Below are 15,875 nucleotides of genomic sequence, written 5' to 3' on the forward strand. Positions count from 1 at the left end.
GCTCTAGGGATGGAAGTTCCGGACCCTCCGCGCAGGTGCGCGCGCACCTGTCGCCTGCCGCGTACGCGCCGCGCGGGGCGGGGGGGCGAAGATGAGTTACGTGCCCCGCGCGCGTGCGCCGGGCAATGCTCCCTGTACGTGCGCCGGGCAATGCTCCCTGTACGTGCGCCGTACGTGGGCACGGCGTCCCCGCGCTCCGAGTTTCGGTACGGGATTCGGCTCCGCGCCGAGTGGGAGTCTGGGAGGGGCGTTTCCCGGGCGGGCGCGGCGCCCCCTGGCGGCGGGCGGCGGCGCTGGGGGCCCTGGCGGCGCGAGATCAGGCGTTCTCCGCGGGCAGCCCGCGGCGGGGCCTTGCTTGCTAGCGCGGGGTCCTCGGCGGCCTGGGTGGCTATCTCCTCAGCTGCTGTCGTAGGCGCGGACCGCTGCCAGTGCGGCTGCAGTTGGCTCGCGGCGGCGGCGGCGGCGGCCGAGGCGGGGGTTGAGGCGACAGGCGAAGAGGGCGGCGGGCGCGGCGGCGGCGGAGCCCGGGGCGGGCGGCAGCGAGGGGGGCGAAGATGGCGGACGTGCTCAGCGTCCTGCGACAGTACAACATTCAGAAGAAGGAGATTGTGGTGAAAGGGGACGAAGTGATCTTCGGCGAGTTCTCCTGGCCCAAGAATGTGAAGACCAACTACGTGGTTTGGGGGTGAGTCCGGCGCGGCCGGGGCCGGGGGGCGGCGGGCGGCGGCGCAGAGTTGGGCGACCCCGGGGACCCCTCTTCCCGAACCCCTCCCCCCCGTTCCCTTTGGGGATGGAGGAAAACCGGTGCTCCGGGGAAAAAGTTTTCCCAGGAGCAGAAGTTGCACTTGTAGGTGAGGAGAGAGCGGGAGGAGTGGTGTCTGCAGCGGTCCATTCTCTGAGCGTCGGGGGAGGGTGCCGTGGGGGTTTGTTTCTGCCCGTGTGTGCCGAGTGCTGGCTGCGTGCATAGGTGCAGAAAGGAGCGCACCGCCGGTTGCCCAGAAGTCTCTTTTTTGTTCTTTAGTTTTTCCTTTCTCTACGCGGCTGCTCTGTAACTATCTCTGCTGGCTCCTTGCAGCTCCTGATCTGTTCCTTCTCCTTTCCCGATTCCCTCAAGCAGAGGGAATTCTGAAGTTAGGACGGGAAAGAGATTCGGTGACTTTGGAAGAGTAGTCAGAATCTGTTGGAGGTGAAGGCAGGAGTTTCCTCAGGGAGAAAGTTCCTGCTGAAATGGAGTAATGGGAAAAGTAAATGGGAAAAGAGTCTGAAATAGAATGGATATATACATATGTATTACGAAAAAAAAAAAAGAGAGAGAGAGAGAGATGTCTGATCATCGTTGGGGGCCTTTTGAGTGATGTCTCTCTCAGTGGTGTTTCATCTGGACAGCTAGAACCCTGGGCCAGAACTTCCATACTCACTTTGTTTGATCGAGTGGGAGCAGTGGGCTTTAGGAGGAGTTGATGAAAAGCTAGGTGAAGTTTAGTTGGTTGGTTTTTATTTTTTATCTTTTGGCCTCGAGTGCTTACGATTTAATTAGCTTTATGAAATGTTGATGGAGAAATCATTCTGAGTTTTCTGTGTGTTTTCTCTTCCAGAAGGAGTTTGCCCAGACAGAATTGCATTTGATTGGGTTTTAAAAACAACTTTTAAGAGTTTCTTTGGGGAAAAGAACTTGATATGGGCAGTGCCAAACTATGGAAGAGGTTAGGAGCCCTCTGCCCCGCCCATAAGAGCTAGGGGCTGATTGGGTTTTTAACTGATTGGTTTTTCTTTAAAAAATGGTTGAGTACTCGAGACTGTTCAATCTGAGAACTAGGAAAAATTGTGAGGAGCCGGGTCGGTGCCTCAAAGGAGGTTACCTCGATTAGAGTAGAGGAGATAAGACATAACTTGATAAGAATCTCATTCCAGCTCTTAAAGAGCAGTCACTTCTACCTGGGGGTGTTAGGAAAGGTTTCATGGACGTGTGTTTGGCATGTAGACATGCGACATACAGGTTTTTCTTGAATAAGTGAATGAACAAATGAATAAGCCTTAAGGAATGGGTAGGAATTCTGAGGGTGAAATGGTGGGTTTGGTGTTCCAGGATGAGGGAACTGTGTGGTTAAAGGCACGAGAGCTGGAAAGGAAATGTTTTGACAGCCATTCAGTGAAGCAAGTAGTGAGAAAGGAGTGCTTAGAATAGTAGATTTTAAACTTTCACAGCAGTGTGTCACACCAATACAAACATTTTCATTTACTGTTGTTGTCTGTGCACATGTAAATACACACATATACATAACATTAAACAATTTACCCTTATTGAATGCATGCATTCTATTTATATATATATATATGTATATATTATAAAGAAATACCAGGTTGTGACTCATATATTATACTTCACAGTACAATGATTGATAAGTGGTGTGTGGTTTGAAATATATTGATTTAGAGGAAAAGTGGAAGCAGAGGCTAGAAAAGTAGGTTTGGGGCTGTTTGTATTGGGCAGTATTCAGATGAATTTAAATAACACGTTGATATTTCTAGATGGAGAGAATGTAAGAGGGAGGGTGGGATTGGACGCTAACATTTGTTGAGCAAGTAATAGTATGTGCTTACAAGGATAGATCTTGCACCCCTAGACGACATTGTTTTATTACAGGTAGAATTAGTTGGGGTTTTACGTCATTGGTTTAATTTGAGGGATGTCATAAGACTCAAATGTCTGAGATTAATTGTTGTGTTTAAGAACGTTGTTCAGCAGTATCTTACTTAGGAGACAGGATACATTTCTTGGAAGTTAAGCACCAGTCGTAGTTGTGCTTCTTTTAATCAGTTTGATTGTTTTTTCTTATGGATCCTCTCTAACCGATTAGGTTTCTCTCCCTATTGACAAAGCCCAGAACCTAATTGGGCCAAATTCTAAAAAGTCTGTAGTAATAAAGTATGAATATGGTGTGCTTTCCTTACTTCTTGCTTTTTGTCACTATCTACTTTTGTGTTCCTTTTGCCCAAATGACAGTTCCACTTACTAAATTTCATACCCTACGTGTATCTTTGTTAGCTATGTTAAGTCCGTCGTGGATAGCAAAGTGAGTGTAGATAAATTAACACACGTGATTAAGCCGAAGGAGTTGTATTAGAATTGTGAGTAAAAATATTGTCTTAATCATTTCAGGACTGGGAAGGAAGGCCAACCTAGAGAATACTACACATTGGATTCTATCTTATTTCTACTTAATAATGTGCATCTATCTCATCCTGTTTATGTCCGACGTGCAGCTGTAAGTAGAATTCATTTAAAAACTCTTTTGATTTGATAGTTGGTATCATTTGGTGTGGATAACTTCCGTCATGGGTTTTAGATCAGAAGAATGAAAAGTTTGTTTGTATCTATATGAAAGTCTCCTGGAGGGTCAAAATTAGATCGATCACTGTGATTTATGCATTTTTAAATCTGTGATTTTTCTACATGTAAGACGTGAGCAATGTTTATAACAACAGAAGTTTCAAGGCTGTTTGTAGGGATGTTTTAAAAAATCTATGAGCCTGTGGAAGGACCTTGATATTCAGAAATCTAGTTTAATTGCAAGGAAAAAATTTTTTTGGCATCAAAAAGAACCAAGTTTAGTAGACAGCTTTTTTTTTTAATTTTTATTTTATTTTTATTTATTTATTTATTTACTTATGGCTGTGTTGGGTCTTCGTTTCTGTGCGAGGGCTTCCTCCCGTTGCAGCAAGCGGGGGCCATTCTTCATCGCGGTGCGCGGGCCTGTCACTATCGCGGCCTCTCTTGTTGCGGAGCACAGGCTCCAGACGCGCAGGCTCAGTAATTGTGGCTCACGGGCCCAGTTGCTCCGTGGCATGTGGGATCTTCCCGGACCAGGGCTCGAACCCGTGTCCCCTGCATTGGCAGGCAGATTCTCAACCGCTGCGCCACCAGGGAAGCCCTAGACAGCTTTTTAAAATGAATTTTTAATCAATTTTATAAACTTTTTTCATACTTAAGTGATAAATTCATTTGTTTTCAGATGCTTGAAAGATGCCTGCTTTCTGCATCTGAGTGTATGAACACTGCTTTTCTGAACAAGAAATATATATTTAGTGTCAAGTATGTATTGAAAAAAGTAATATGTAGGGTGAAACTATTTAAGACTTTGGAAATAGTGGGATAAAATATCAGCATCTCGCTTTATAAAGCTATGTTAGCTCATATTAGATCTTTAAAAACTGAATCAGGCACTAATTAGAATGTTTTGTTGGATAAGTCCATTCATTTTGAAGATAATCCAGACACTTGGCTTAGGTTTAGATTACGTCTCTGGGGAATGGCTGTAGTACATAACTGATTCTGTAATTGTTAACTGTGGGCCTTAGGACCTTTGGTCACGTAAGATTTAACTATTATATTTCTTAAATATTTGACAGATTGAAAGGGCAAAATTCTAAAAGTCTAGGGTTCTACAAATTTTGCTTTCTCCAAACTCCTTTGTATTATTTGCTCTTTCTTGTGAGCAGACCATTTCTGAAATGAGTTTTTCCTACTTGTAGCCCCTATTTTAGTGTGAATACTCATACTTTTTTTTGTTGGTGATAACGTATATATAATTCATTAGTGACCAAATGATGAAGTATGTTATCATACTTAGACACAATAATTTAAAGAAAATCAATTCAAATATTTTAACTATTTATGATAGTCCATGTAGACTAGTTTTTAAAAACAAGCACAAAAAAAATTGGTGGGCTCTTGTTTATACTCATAAGCAGAAATTAAATTTTAACCTAACTTTTAAAAAACAGATTAATGTTAAGTGATTAAATATAGTTTATCTCTATCGTTGAGGAGCATGTGCAGAATGTTTGCTGCAGTGAAGTATAGTCAGTTCTCAACATAAGACAATGAGCCAGAGATATTAAGGGTTCTTGTTCATTGTTGCTTATGTAAAGTAACAAAGGGTTTATAACTGTGTAATCCTGTAACCACATGTTTTTCCCGTGTTTTTGTCCTTAGTTTACATTATAAAAATAGTAGTGAAAATTGTGGTAATGGTAGAATTCATTGAATTCATGGCCCAAGGATGACTTGGTGCCTAAAGTATGCAGTTTTATTTGTTTTGCTTACCTCTTTACAAATTGCTAATATAGGAGATTAAAGGAAAACTACTCATGTAGCACAGTAGATACATTTTCCAGATTTAATTTTTCAATTTTCCCCCCCGCTTACAAAATTTATACACACTCAAGGATAAGAAAAGAGATACGTAATGTAGAAAGTAAACAGCTGTCGTTAACATTTTTCTGTATAGTCTCCTGCTTTTTTCCCTGTGCCTAAGCAACACATACCTATTTTTTAAATCATTTTCTTTTTTCTTTTTTTTAGTTAAAATGTAGTCGATATACAATAATAAAATATTTTCAGGTGTACAACATAGTGATTCAACATTTACATACATTGTGAATTAATCACCACAGTAAGTCTAGTAACCATCTGTCATCATACAGAGTTTTTGCAATATTATCAAGTATATTCCTTGTGCTGTACATTACATTCCCATGACTTAGTTATTTCATAATTGGATTGTTTGCTTTTTTGACGTTGAGTCGTGTGAGTTCTTTATATATTTTGGATATTAATCCCGTATTGGGTATATTGTTTGCAAGTGTCTTCTCCCATTCAGAAGGTTGCCTTTTCATTTTGTTGATGGTTTCCTTCATGGTGCAAAAGCTTTTTAGTTTGATGTAGTCCATTTTTTTATTTTGTTGCCCTTGCTTGAGGAGACAAATCCAAAATAATATTGATAAGACTCATGTCAAAGAACACACTGCCTGTGTTTTCTCCTAAGAGTTTTATTGTTTCTTAATTCTTACATTTAAGTCTTTAATCCATTTGAGTTTATTTTTGTATGTGGTATAAGAAAGTGGTCCAGTTTGATTCTTTTGCATGTAGCTGTCCAGTTTTTCCAGGACCATTTATTGAAAAGCCTGTCTTTTCCTCAGTGTATGTTCTTGGAACATGCACTTATTGTTACTTATGAAAATATAGTTTTAGTGGTTACTTTAGTTTATTTGAAACAGTTCAGTTACCATATTTGGAGGAGGTCTGGTTTGGGTGTGAGAAGAGAAAGCACTTTGGAAACCTTGAATAAAATGAACAAGCAATGGGACTAAAAAGATATTTGTCCCGAAAAGCAAAACATCATGAGTAAAATTCAAAAATAAATACTTAGAATAAGCCAAGGGACAAAAAAGACTGTAATCGGTATTTCAAAGAGGATAGGGTTATTGTTTCATTTCTAATGCTTACCTTTTGTATATCTTACTGGAATTTTGAGGATAAAGTTACCAAAAATTAATATGCTTAAAAATTGTGAAGATTTTGTTAGGTTCTTACAGCCTAATTATTTTCTAAAAAACATGATTCTAAATATATGTTATCAAGATATGTTGGAATAAAATTCAGACGTTACAGGATGTTTATCTTTACCAAGTTTCTTATAATTGTTATTGATTTGATATCTATTTTAAAATTTTGACTTTAGACTGAAAATATTCCGGTGGTTAGAAGACCTGACCGAAAAGATCTACTTGGGTATCTCAATGGTGAAGCATGTGAGTAATTTTTAAATTGCTCTCACTCTTAAATAGACATTGTTGCTTTTTTTTTTTCCCTGTGAAATAAGAATTAGTGGGAAGAGATTGTGGATTCCCACTAAAAACTTCCCCTACCTGCAGCCGTGTCCACGTGCTGTCTTCTCCTTCCTGTTGTAGTGGATGCGCTTGACTCTTGGGGCCAGTCACCCCTTCCCTGCGTGTGGGTTTCATCTCCTTTCACACTCTCAGAGACTCTGCCTTTGCACATTGCTGCTTCTGTCTTGCATCGTCAGTTCTCTTTCTTCAGCACCATTCCCTTGAGAACATACACAGTGGTCTCTCTCATTAAAACAGTCCTTTGAGCCCCCCTGTACCCCACCTTCCTACTCTCTACTGGTCCATCTGTCTTCTCCTTTTCATTACAAAATTCTTTGCAAGGGTTGTGTGGTGTCACTGCTTCCTCTTTACCTCTGATTCTCTCTTGAATCTACTCCGGTCTGACTTTCTTCCTCACCACCTCACTCAGATCACCGTTACAAGCTCAGCACTGACGTAAGGGCTGGCAGATCCTTTGGTCTCTCCACTTCACGGCTAACTTGACCTCTCAGCATCTGATACTGTTGACTGCTTGTTCCCTTTTGGAAAGCCTTGCTGACTTGGCATTTGGGGCACCGGACTCTTGAGGTTCTCTTTCTACTCATTGTCCACCTCACTTGTTTTCCTTGCTTCCTCATCTCCAACACTGACGTGTTCCTGAGCTTCACGTTTAGAAATTCACCGTTGGCATCTTCCCTTGGATATTTAACAGGCATCTGAAACGTAACATATCCAAAGTAGAGTGCCGATTCTTGCCTTCCCTTCTCCCCACCGACAGAACGAAAGCAGCAAGTCTGTTCTCCCAGTGTTCCCGTCTCAGTAAATGGTACCTCATTCATACAGTTGCTTAGGCCACCAACCCTGGAGAAATCTTTGATTTCTCTTCTCTCACAGCTCACATCCGTTCCATCAGCAAGTCCTTTCTTCACCTTTGAAAGTATGACAGCTTCTTACCATCGTACGCCCACCCCGCCCCACCTTCCTCTGTAGACCATTGCGTAGCCCTCCCGAAGGTCCTCGCTCCGCTGTTTCCTGCAGTGTAGCCTCTGCTCACCACTCAGAGGGACCTATTTTTGAAAAAGCATCTGAACTTGATTGTGCCACCCACCTGCTCAAGGCCATCCTGTGGCTTCCTGTCACACTCAGAATGCAGCTCATCCCCCTTTCCTGAGCGTCGTGGTTGTGCTTCTGCCTGTCTCTGTGCCCTCGTCCTCTCCCAGTCTTCCTCTGCTCACAGAAGTCCGGTCTTCCTGGTTCTTTTAGCTTGTCTAACCTTAGAGTCTTTGCACTTGCTGTTCCCTCTGTGTCACATTTTGTTTCTCTGCGTTGTCACGTGACGCACTTCTCACCACCCCATTCAGAGCTGTGCTCTAATGTTGTTCCCTTATATATATACGTTTATGCTTTTATTTATGTTTACATACACTTTTATGTACATGTGTTGTGATATTGGAGTATATTCTTTGAAGTTGATTTCAGTCAGGTTATCTTAGTTTGTAAGTTAAATGGTCAAAAAGAGTTTGTCCTCTTACAGACTTTCTAATACAGATTAATCTTTTATAATAAAATGCTTTTACAAGCCTGCTTTAAAACTTATTTTTTTAAGGGAAATAACCATATATAAAGTAAGAAATATAACAAATCTTGAGCATTCACTTGTAATAATATCCAATACATGTGTTCAAATATTTATCTTCTCACAGAAATCTTTTTAAATCTTCAGCAACATCGGCCAGTATAGACAGAAGTGCCCCTCTAGAAATAGGTCTGCAGAGATCTACTCAAGGTATGTCTTGTTGCATGTTTATATTGAACTTTCAAACACCAGTCCCCAAACTATACATTTATTTACTTCTTTTTTCCTTACAGTCAAACGAGCTGCAGATGAAGTTTTGGCAGAAGCAAAAAAACCGCGAATTGAGGTAATGGAACTTTATTTTAAAAGTGATTCGTTTTTTTTATGGAGATCGGAATCATGTAGTAGTAAGAATTCTTTGCTCATAGTAGTCCTAAGAACTTGTTTTTTCTTGGAAAAGTGGTAATATTAGAATGAACAGTTGATTAATAAGTAGCTTGAGCTATCGTGTAAGATCTCTCACATACAAGCTGTGTGATGGACAAGTCACTTTATTTTCTGTGCCTTTATATCCTTATGATGAAAGTGTTGGCCTAGATGAGTGGTCAGAAGACTTTTTCTGTGAAGGGCTAGATAGTAGCTACTTCAGGCTTTTTGGGCCTTGTCGTCTTTGTCCAGCTCCTTGACTCTGCCACTGCAGTGTGAAAGCAGGCATAGGCAATGCATAAATGAACAGGCGAGGCTGTATTCCAGTAAAACTTTACAAAACAGATGGCCAGCCAGATTTGGCCTTTGTGTTGTGGTGTGCCTACCTCTGGAATAAGGTGGTGTAGGAGTTTACTCCACTCTGAAGAGCTGTGAAAATGAAGTGCCTATTCCAGTTACTTCTTCCAATATTGACATATCAGGTTATATGTCTTTTTGATAGCATTTTATAGCCAGCAAGTGGAATATTAGTATTGGTAAACAAGGGTAGTTCATGTTAAATAGAACCCTGTAAGTAATGCAGTTAACATTGAAAAGAAAATTTGTTGACCAGCTCGTATACTGCATAAGACAATTAAACTTTGGGAGTTTAAATTGTATGAGTACAATACTGTTTATTTAAATTTGTAACAAGCCCCAGGTCAGTTGCATATAAACCCTCTGAAGATGGAGGATCATGTATTAGAGGCACACTTAAAATCTGAGAAATGACTGAACTGGCTATATATCAATGACCAGTATGGGAAGAACACTTGTAGTCACCAGTAGTGTTAACATTACTAGAAACTTAAGTTTTGTCATTTCACACTTTAATAAAAATCAAATAGTTGTACCTTTTGCCTGCTTCATGAACAGCAAAGCATCCACAATTAAGGGTAAGAAAGGTAACTTAAAGGGACAGGGTTGGTTGGTAAGTACATACAGTAGAATCACTGACAAAATTTGATGCTAAGATTACATAATTTTACTTAAAGATACTCTGAGACATGGACGCGATGTTTTTCAGATGATAGTGATAATTAGCTCGTTGTTATCCTGTGCTAGGTGATACTGTATGTACTTTATGTGTATCATTAACTCATGTAATCCTCACCACCACCTCCTGAAGTTGGCAGTACTGTGCATGTCATCTGTGAGCAAACAGGCTCAGAGACAAGTGACTTGCTGAGGTGCACATAACTGGGATTAGAGCCCAGGCAGTGTGGTTCCTACCTAGTCCACTATGCTGGGTACAAACTTTGTGGCAGTAAAACTGAAATTTTCCCCAACTCTCTTTGTGTGTAAGGAGGTTATAACCCACTTTGTACAAAGTGAGTGAATTTAGGACTTCCTTGGTGGCGCAGTGGTTAAGAATCCGCCTGCCAATACAGGGGACATGGGTTCAAGCCGTGGTCCGGGAAGATCCCACGTGCCACGGAGCAACTAAGCCCGTGCGCCACAACTACTGAGCCTGCACTCTAGAGCCCGCGTGCCACAACTACTGAGCCCGTGCACAACTACTGAAGCCCGTGCACCTAGAGCCCATGCTCCGCAACAAGAGCCACCGCTATGAGAAGCCCGTGCACCGCAACAAAGAGTAGCCCCCGCTCGCCGCAGCTAGAGAAAGCCCACGCAGCAATGAAGACCCAACGCAACCAAAAATAAAATAAATAAATTTTAAAAAAAGTGAATTTAGAGATACCATTTAGTTGGAAAAACGTGAACTTCGTGGTTTAATTATTTGAAAAATAATTGAATGTATCAGAAATGCAGAATTGCTAGGATCTGGTAACTTTAGAAACCAGCAAGAAATAGCATTATAAAATGCTTTCCAGAGCATTTGTAGGGTTAAAATGAATTACATAAATAGCTATTGATATATTACATAAACAGTTTTCAGTTCAGCAGATCTATATTGAGGACCTGCTGGGCACTATGCTAGCAGAGAGAAACCTTAGGATCTGGTTAAAACCTAGGCTGCACTTGTCTCTAAAATCAGTCTCCTGGGACTTCCTTGGCAGTCCAGTGGTCAAGACTCCCTGCTTTCACTGCTGAGGGCCCGTGTTCGATCCCTGGTTGGGGAACTAAGATCCCCACAAGGCGCACGGCGCGACCAAAAAAAAAAAAAAATCAGTTTCCAAAGGAACTTGAGTAATATGTGTTAAATCATTCTTACAAATGGAAAGAGTTTAATGTGCTTGTTAAAATATTAATCTTTGCATTCATCTCAGCAATATGCCTGTTTCGAGTTTTACATGGTTAGAACACAACTGGAGCACATCTCTCTGGACCTCTTGAACGTACTGATGGTTTTTATACAATTTCATATTTGTTAGCCATAGACACTGACTCTGGTTCTCAGTTTTCTTGTTTGTTGAATGTGGGCATTGAACTAGATCAGAATTAGTAAGTTTTGTTTTTAAGTAACCGAACACTTTTCAGACTGACTTTTACCTGAGATTCTAATATCTAAATGAGGTAAAAGTCGAGCTACCAAAGTTGAATTCAGATAAGAAGTGGCTCATGGGCACTTTGTAAGAAGCTCCTGATGTTCTGAGGAGCATACTTTGAAAACCATTAAAGTTTCACTTCTGGTGTTTTGTTCTGTGCTGATAGATTCAGGACCTGGGGCAACAGATGAAAAAAATCTAGACCCAAAATGAAATTTTTGACTGTGGCGAAGGCTTCTCATAAAATTTAGTTATAAACTTTCCTGAAGAGAAGGAATTTATTTGTTGTATGTTATCTTTCTGAATAAAAGTAGCTATGATATGTTACGGGAAGAACACTTAATCATAGAAAAAACTTACTAAAGTTTATTAGTCAGTTTTAATCTTACATGATCCAACATATATTTATTATTGTTGTCTTTATGTAACTAAAAATATTTTAAAATTGACCAAAGGCCAGTGATGCCTGGGACTTTATAGGTGGGAACTTGGGTAAGGAAAAGTTATGTGCAGTGTTTCTTTTTGTTGTTGTTCTACAAGTTAAATAAAAATTTAAAATATTCACTGAGTGATTATTTTCAGGATGAAGAGTGTGTACGCCTTGATAAAGAGAGATTGGCTGCTCGTTTGGAGGGTCACAAAGAAGGGATTGTACAGACTGAACAGATCAGGTAAGAATTTCTTTAGTAGAAACTGAGCAGTCTAGGTATATGTAAGTATATATGGAGAAAAGGGATATTAATATGCTGTCTACATGTGTTCTTTTGGATAATTTCTATAGTTCACTAATATTTTCTTCTGTAATTATATTCACATTACATTTGTAGTCTCCAACATTGTATTTTTTATCTCTACAAGGTGGTTAAATATGCAGTCCATGTCTTTACTTGTTGAGCATATGGAATAGTTGCATTAATTATTTTAATGTCTTTGTTTGCTAGTCCTACGTCTGTGTCAGTTTATAGTGTTTTTGGCTTAGATTTTTCCTCATTTTGGCTTGTATTTTCCTGTTCCTTTATATGCCTTATAATCTTTGGATACCAGACATTTTGCATTTTATGTTGTTGAGTGCTAGATGTTTTTGTATTCTTCTAAATTTTCTTTAGTTTCGTTTGGGAACACAGTTAAATCACTTGGAAACAGTTTGTTCCTTTTGAGTCTTGATTTTAAGGTTTGTTATTTGAACAATGTTAATTTAGGGTAGTTATTCCCCACCATTGGGGAATAACTCTACCTACTGCCCCAGGAATATGAGGTTTTCAGTCTGGCTGGTGGGAGCAGGTATTATTATTCTTCCTGAGTGAGTGCTGGACACTGTTCCCTCTAATACTCTTGGTGGTTCTGTTCCTAGCTTTAGTTTCCACTTGCTTATGTGCTAATCAGTATTCTGCTGGAATACTCAAGGGGGACCTTCTGTGCAGCTCTCTCTTCCCAGGTACTCTGGCCTGTGAGTTTCCATACGCCTTGTTCTTGCTGGAATCCCAGCACCATTTGCTCAGATCAGGAAGTACACTGTTTTGCCTGGGTTCTCCTCCCTCTGCCATGTTGGAAACTTTCAAGGCCATAACCTGCAGCTTTCATAGGACTTACTTATTTAGTTTTCATTTGTTAGAGATCACTGTCTTTCATTGCTTGATATCATGTATTGTGTAAGCTGTTGTTTTATGTATTTTGACTGGTTGTCTCAAGACAGGAGGGTTAATCCAGTCCCTGTTACTTCATCTTGGCTGGAAGTAAAAGTTCAATGATTGAATGTCCAGTGCACGTTTGATTATAGTTTAGAAAAGTATTTGAAATTTGGCTCAAGGTATGCTAGTATGCTTTAGATTTTAAGGGAAAGTTGTGTAGTAGTATGTAAAATGAGTCGAATACTAATGCATATTGAGCATATACTTTGAGCAAATACTTTCATACCTAATGTAAATAAAATACATACTATATAATACTACCATGTTTAAACCTGCAGGAATTCCTGTCCTTTTCCCACACGTTTAAACGTTTTTCAAGATTGTCATCTTGTGATTAGACTAATAATTTTATCAACTGTTGTTAAGGTATCCAAACTCTTTTTCTTGTTTTACATTGTAAAAAATGACACTAAGCTTAAGATTGTCATCTTAATGAAATCTGTACTTTCATTGTTAAGTCTTTTATCTTTTCTAAATAGTTCTGAAAGCATAGGCTCTGTTTGCTATTTCACATGTTATTTGAAAATAAAGGAAAGAAAAAGAAAATTTCAAAATACTGTTTTATCTTCTAGACTTTAAAAGGAGTATATGTTTGTGTGGCATATAAAAGCCTCTGTCATCTATAAAATTGATATGTTGTACATTGTAACATATAGATTTGAAACCTTGAAATAAGTTTCAAGGAAAACCTAAACTGAATTCTTCACAGAATGAAAAATTTTTACCCCCATTCCAGGGTGGTGCATGCACATGCTCACATATGTGTATGTGTTTGTATAATTGGCATGGATGGGAGGGAGGGTTAGCAAGTAAAAGTCTCATAGAAAAGGGCTTTTTTTTGGGGTGGGGGGAAGTGCAGAGAAAGGTTTATTGCAGGGCCAAGCAAGGAGAATGGGTGGCTCGTGCTCAAAAAACCCAAACAGTCCGAAGGGTTTCAGCAAAGTAGTTTTAAAGGCAGGGTGAGGGAGGGGTGTCCCAGGGCATGTGATCAGCTTGTGCAAAATTCTCTGATTGGGAGGGCAAGAGGTTAAAAAAAAATGTGAAAAATTTTTTGCATTGTTTCTTCTAAGAAATTACTAATATGCTTATAGTGCAATATTTCTATAGGGTCTCTTACATGGTTATAAGTTATCAAGCATGTCAGTTTTATATATAAGAAGGAAAGCTTAATTATTGCCACTTACAGTGTTATTACCAGGAACTTAAAAATGTCACAAAATATTTTATGATGTGCTCAAGAGATCCTTGCTGTGAATATTAAGAAAGAAATTGCTTTCAGGTCTTTGTCTGAAGCTATGTCAGTGGAAAAAATTGCTGCAATCAAAGCCAAAATTATGGCTAAGAAAAGATCTACCATCAAGACTGACTTGGATGATGATATAACTGCCCTAAAACAGAGGAGTTTTGTGGATGCTGAAGTAGATGTGACCCGAGATATTGTGAGCAGAGAAAGGGTGTGGAGGACACGAACAACTATCTTACAGAGCACAGGAAAGGTAATTGAATCATTTTATTTGTTCCTTAGAGGCAGTGTGTGTGTTTCATCTTCGATTGGTTATAAAACTCGTTAGTTTCCCATGAGGAGGAAGTTTCAAGTTTATATGTGACAGATCAGTAATAATGTAGACTTCTAAGGGGCCATATTTACCATTCCATTCTAGCATGTGGTTGGTTGTTGGTCACCAGAGAAGCTGATGAAAAAGTCTGATTCAAAGTGCGAGTCCCTTTATTTTCACCTCATTTGTAAATCCAAAGAGATTTACAGTTTTCTTGTTGATGAGATTTTTGCTTAAACCTAATGAACAAGGAATATTGATGGCAAGCTCTCTGGTCATTAATACCGTTATTAATTTTTTTCCTCACAAAGTAGAGAACTTAACGAAAATCAGTCAGCAGACATTTATTGAGTGTATTTGATACATTATAGTCTGTTGGGTGGATGTTTATTCCTTATTAATGGAGTTGTTTTGTTTTTTGCTACGGGTTTGCTATTGTGGGTTTTCTTCCTTCCCTTTCTCCTTCTTTCCTCCTTCCTCCTCTCCTTCTCACTGTCTCCTTCCCTTCCTATTCATGATTACAAACAACTGCGTTAAACATCCTTGTACATAGACCTTTGTGCATTTATGTCTATATAGCAAAAGGATTAATGCCTAGAAGTGAATTGCTGATTAAAGGAGATATGTACTTTAAATTTTGAAAGATAAGAAGTTGAAATATACTGGATGTTCAGTATCTTAATAGATCTCCAAAAAGGTTGCGTTGATTCTGTTTCACTTACCTCTTTTCACCTGTCTTTTCCTCCCACACATCCGAATTTTCCCTTAAATGTTAATTCTTCACTGATGCACAGTTCACAGTGGTGATTTGGCGAGAAGGTTTATAGAAGTTGTGAGATTACTGATGAAAGTGAACTTTAATATTGGTCCAGGCAGACTGGTTTTCTTTGCCGTTTTTTTTGGATTCTGGCCTTAAGTTTACTGTGCCATTTTAGTAGGAATAAAGCTACTAGAAAAGAATATATGAAGGAAAGAATTCTTTTTCTTTTGTACTTTGACTTGTTTTACAAAGTACTTGAGGTCAAGGTTAAGAATCATTCTCCAGAGCTTAGAATTATAAAGAAATTTGAGAACATGAGTAAACTTTCATTTTTGTATTTAAAATAAAGTGATCTGTTGATACTCATTTTTACTGCCTAGTATGGCTAATAGTTAAATATTGTTACTTATATTGTTCTACCAACGTTCATTGTAATGTTTGAAATGAACAATTTTCTTTGAGCTCTAGGTGGCAGGATTGTACCATCATTTCAAAACTTAGTGTTCTAATATAATTTAGTGTTGTTGGCACCAATGTGTAATTTTAAAAATAAGTTAATACTAGAAGAACTGTTTGGTAGCTAGGTTTGCTTCTATGAGTATGAACATTTTTAAAAGTCAGAAACAATGATTTTAACTGATAGCCTCTCTATACTGTTCTCATCTGCAAAACTCTAAAAAAACCTTTTTAGGTACTTATAGCCCTGAA

At 39.3% G+C, this 15,875-nt stretch overlaps 1 protein-coding gene across 1 annotated transcript in view; it reads left to right on the top strand.

The window, feature by feature from the left end:
• Nucleotides 1–254: 254 nt before the first annotated feature.
• Nucleotides 255–15,875, top strand: part of CDC73 (cell division cycle 73) — an 89,634-nt gene continuing 74,013 nt past the window's right edge. Inside the window, exons 1-7 of the mRNA XM_007191154.3 lie at nt 255–685; nt 3,161–3,266; nt 6,525–6,594; nt 8,396–8,458; nt 8,542–8,594; nt 11,746–11,834; nt 14,131–14,347. Coding sequence (XP_007191216.1) covers nt 555–685; nt 3,161–3,266; nt 6,525–6,594; nt 8,396–8,458; nt 8,542–8,594; nt 11,746–11,834; nt 14,131–14,347 — 729 coding nt within the window. The 5' untranslated portion in view covers nt 255–554. The remainder of the gene's footprint in view (nt 686–3,160; nt 3,267–6,524; nt 6,595–8,395; nt 8,459–8,541; nt 8,595–11,745; nt 11,835–14,130; nt 14,348–15,875) is intronic.

Source organism: Balaenoptera acutorostrata, chromosome 1 (genome assembly GCF_949987535.1).
Source record: "Balaenoptera acutorostrata chromosome 1, mBalAcu1.1, whole genome shotgun sequence".
NCBI lineage: Eukaryota > Metazoa > Chordata > Mammalia > Artiodactyla > Balaenopteridae > Balaenoptera > Balaenoptera acutorostrata.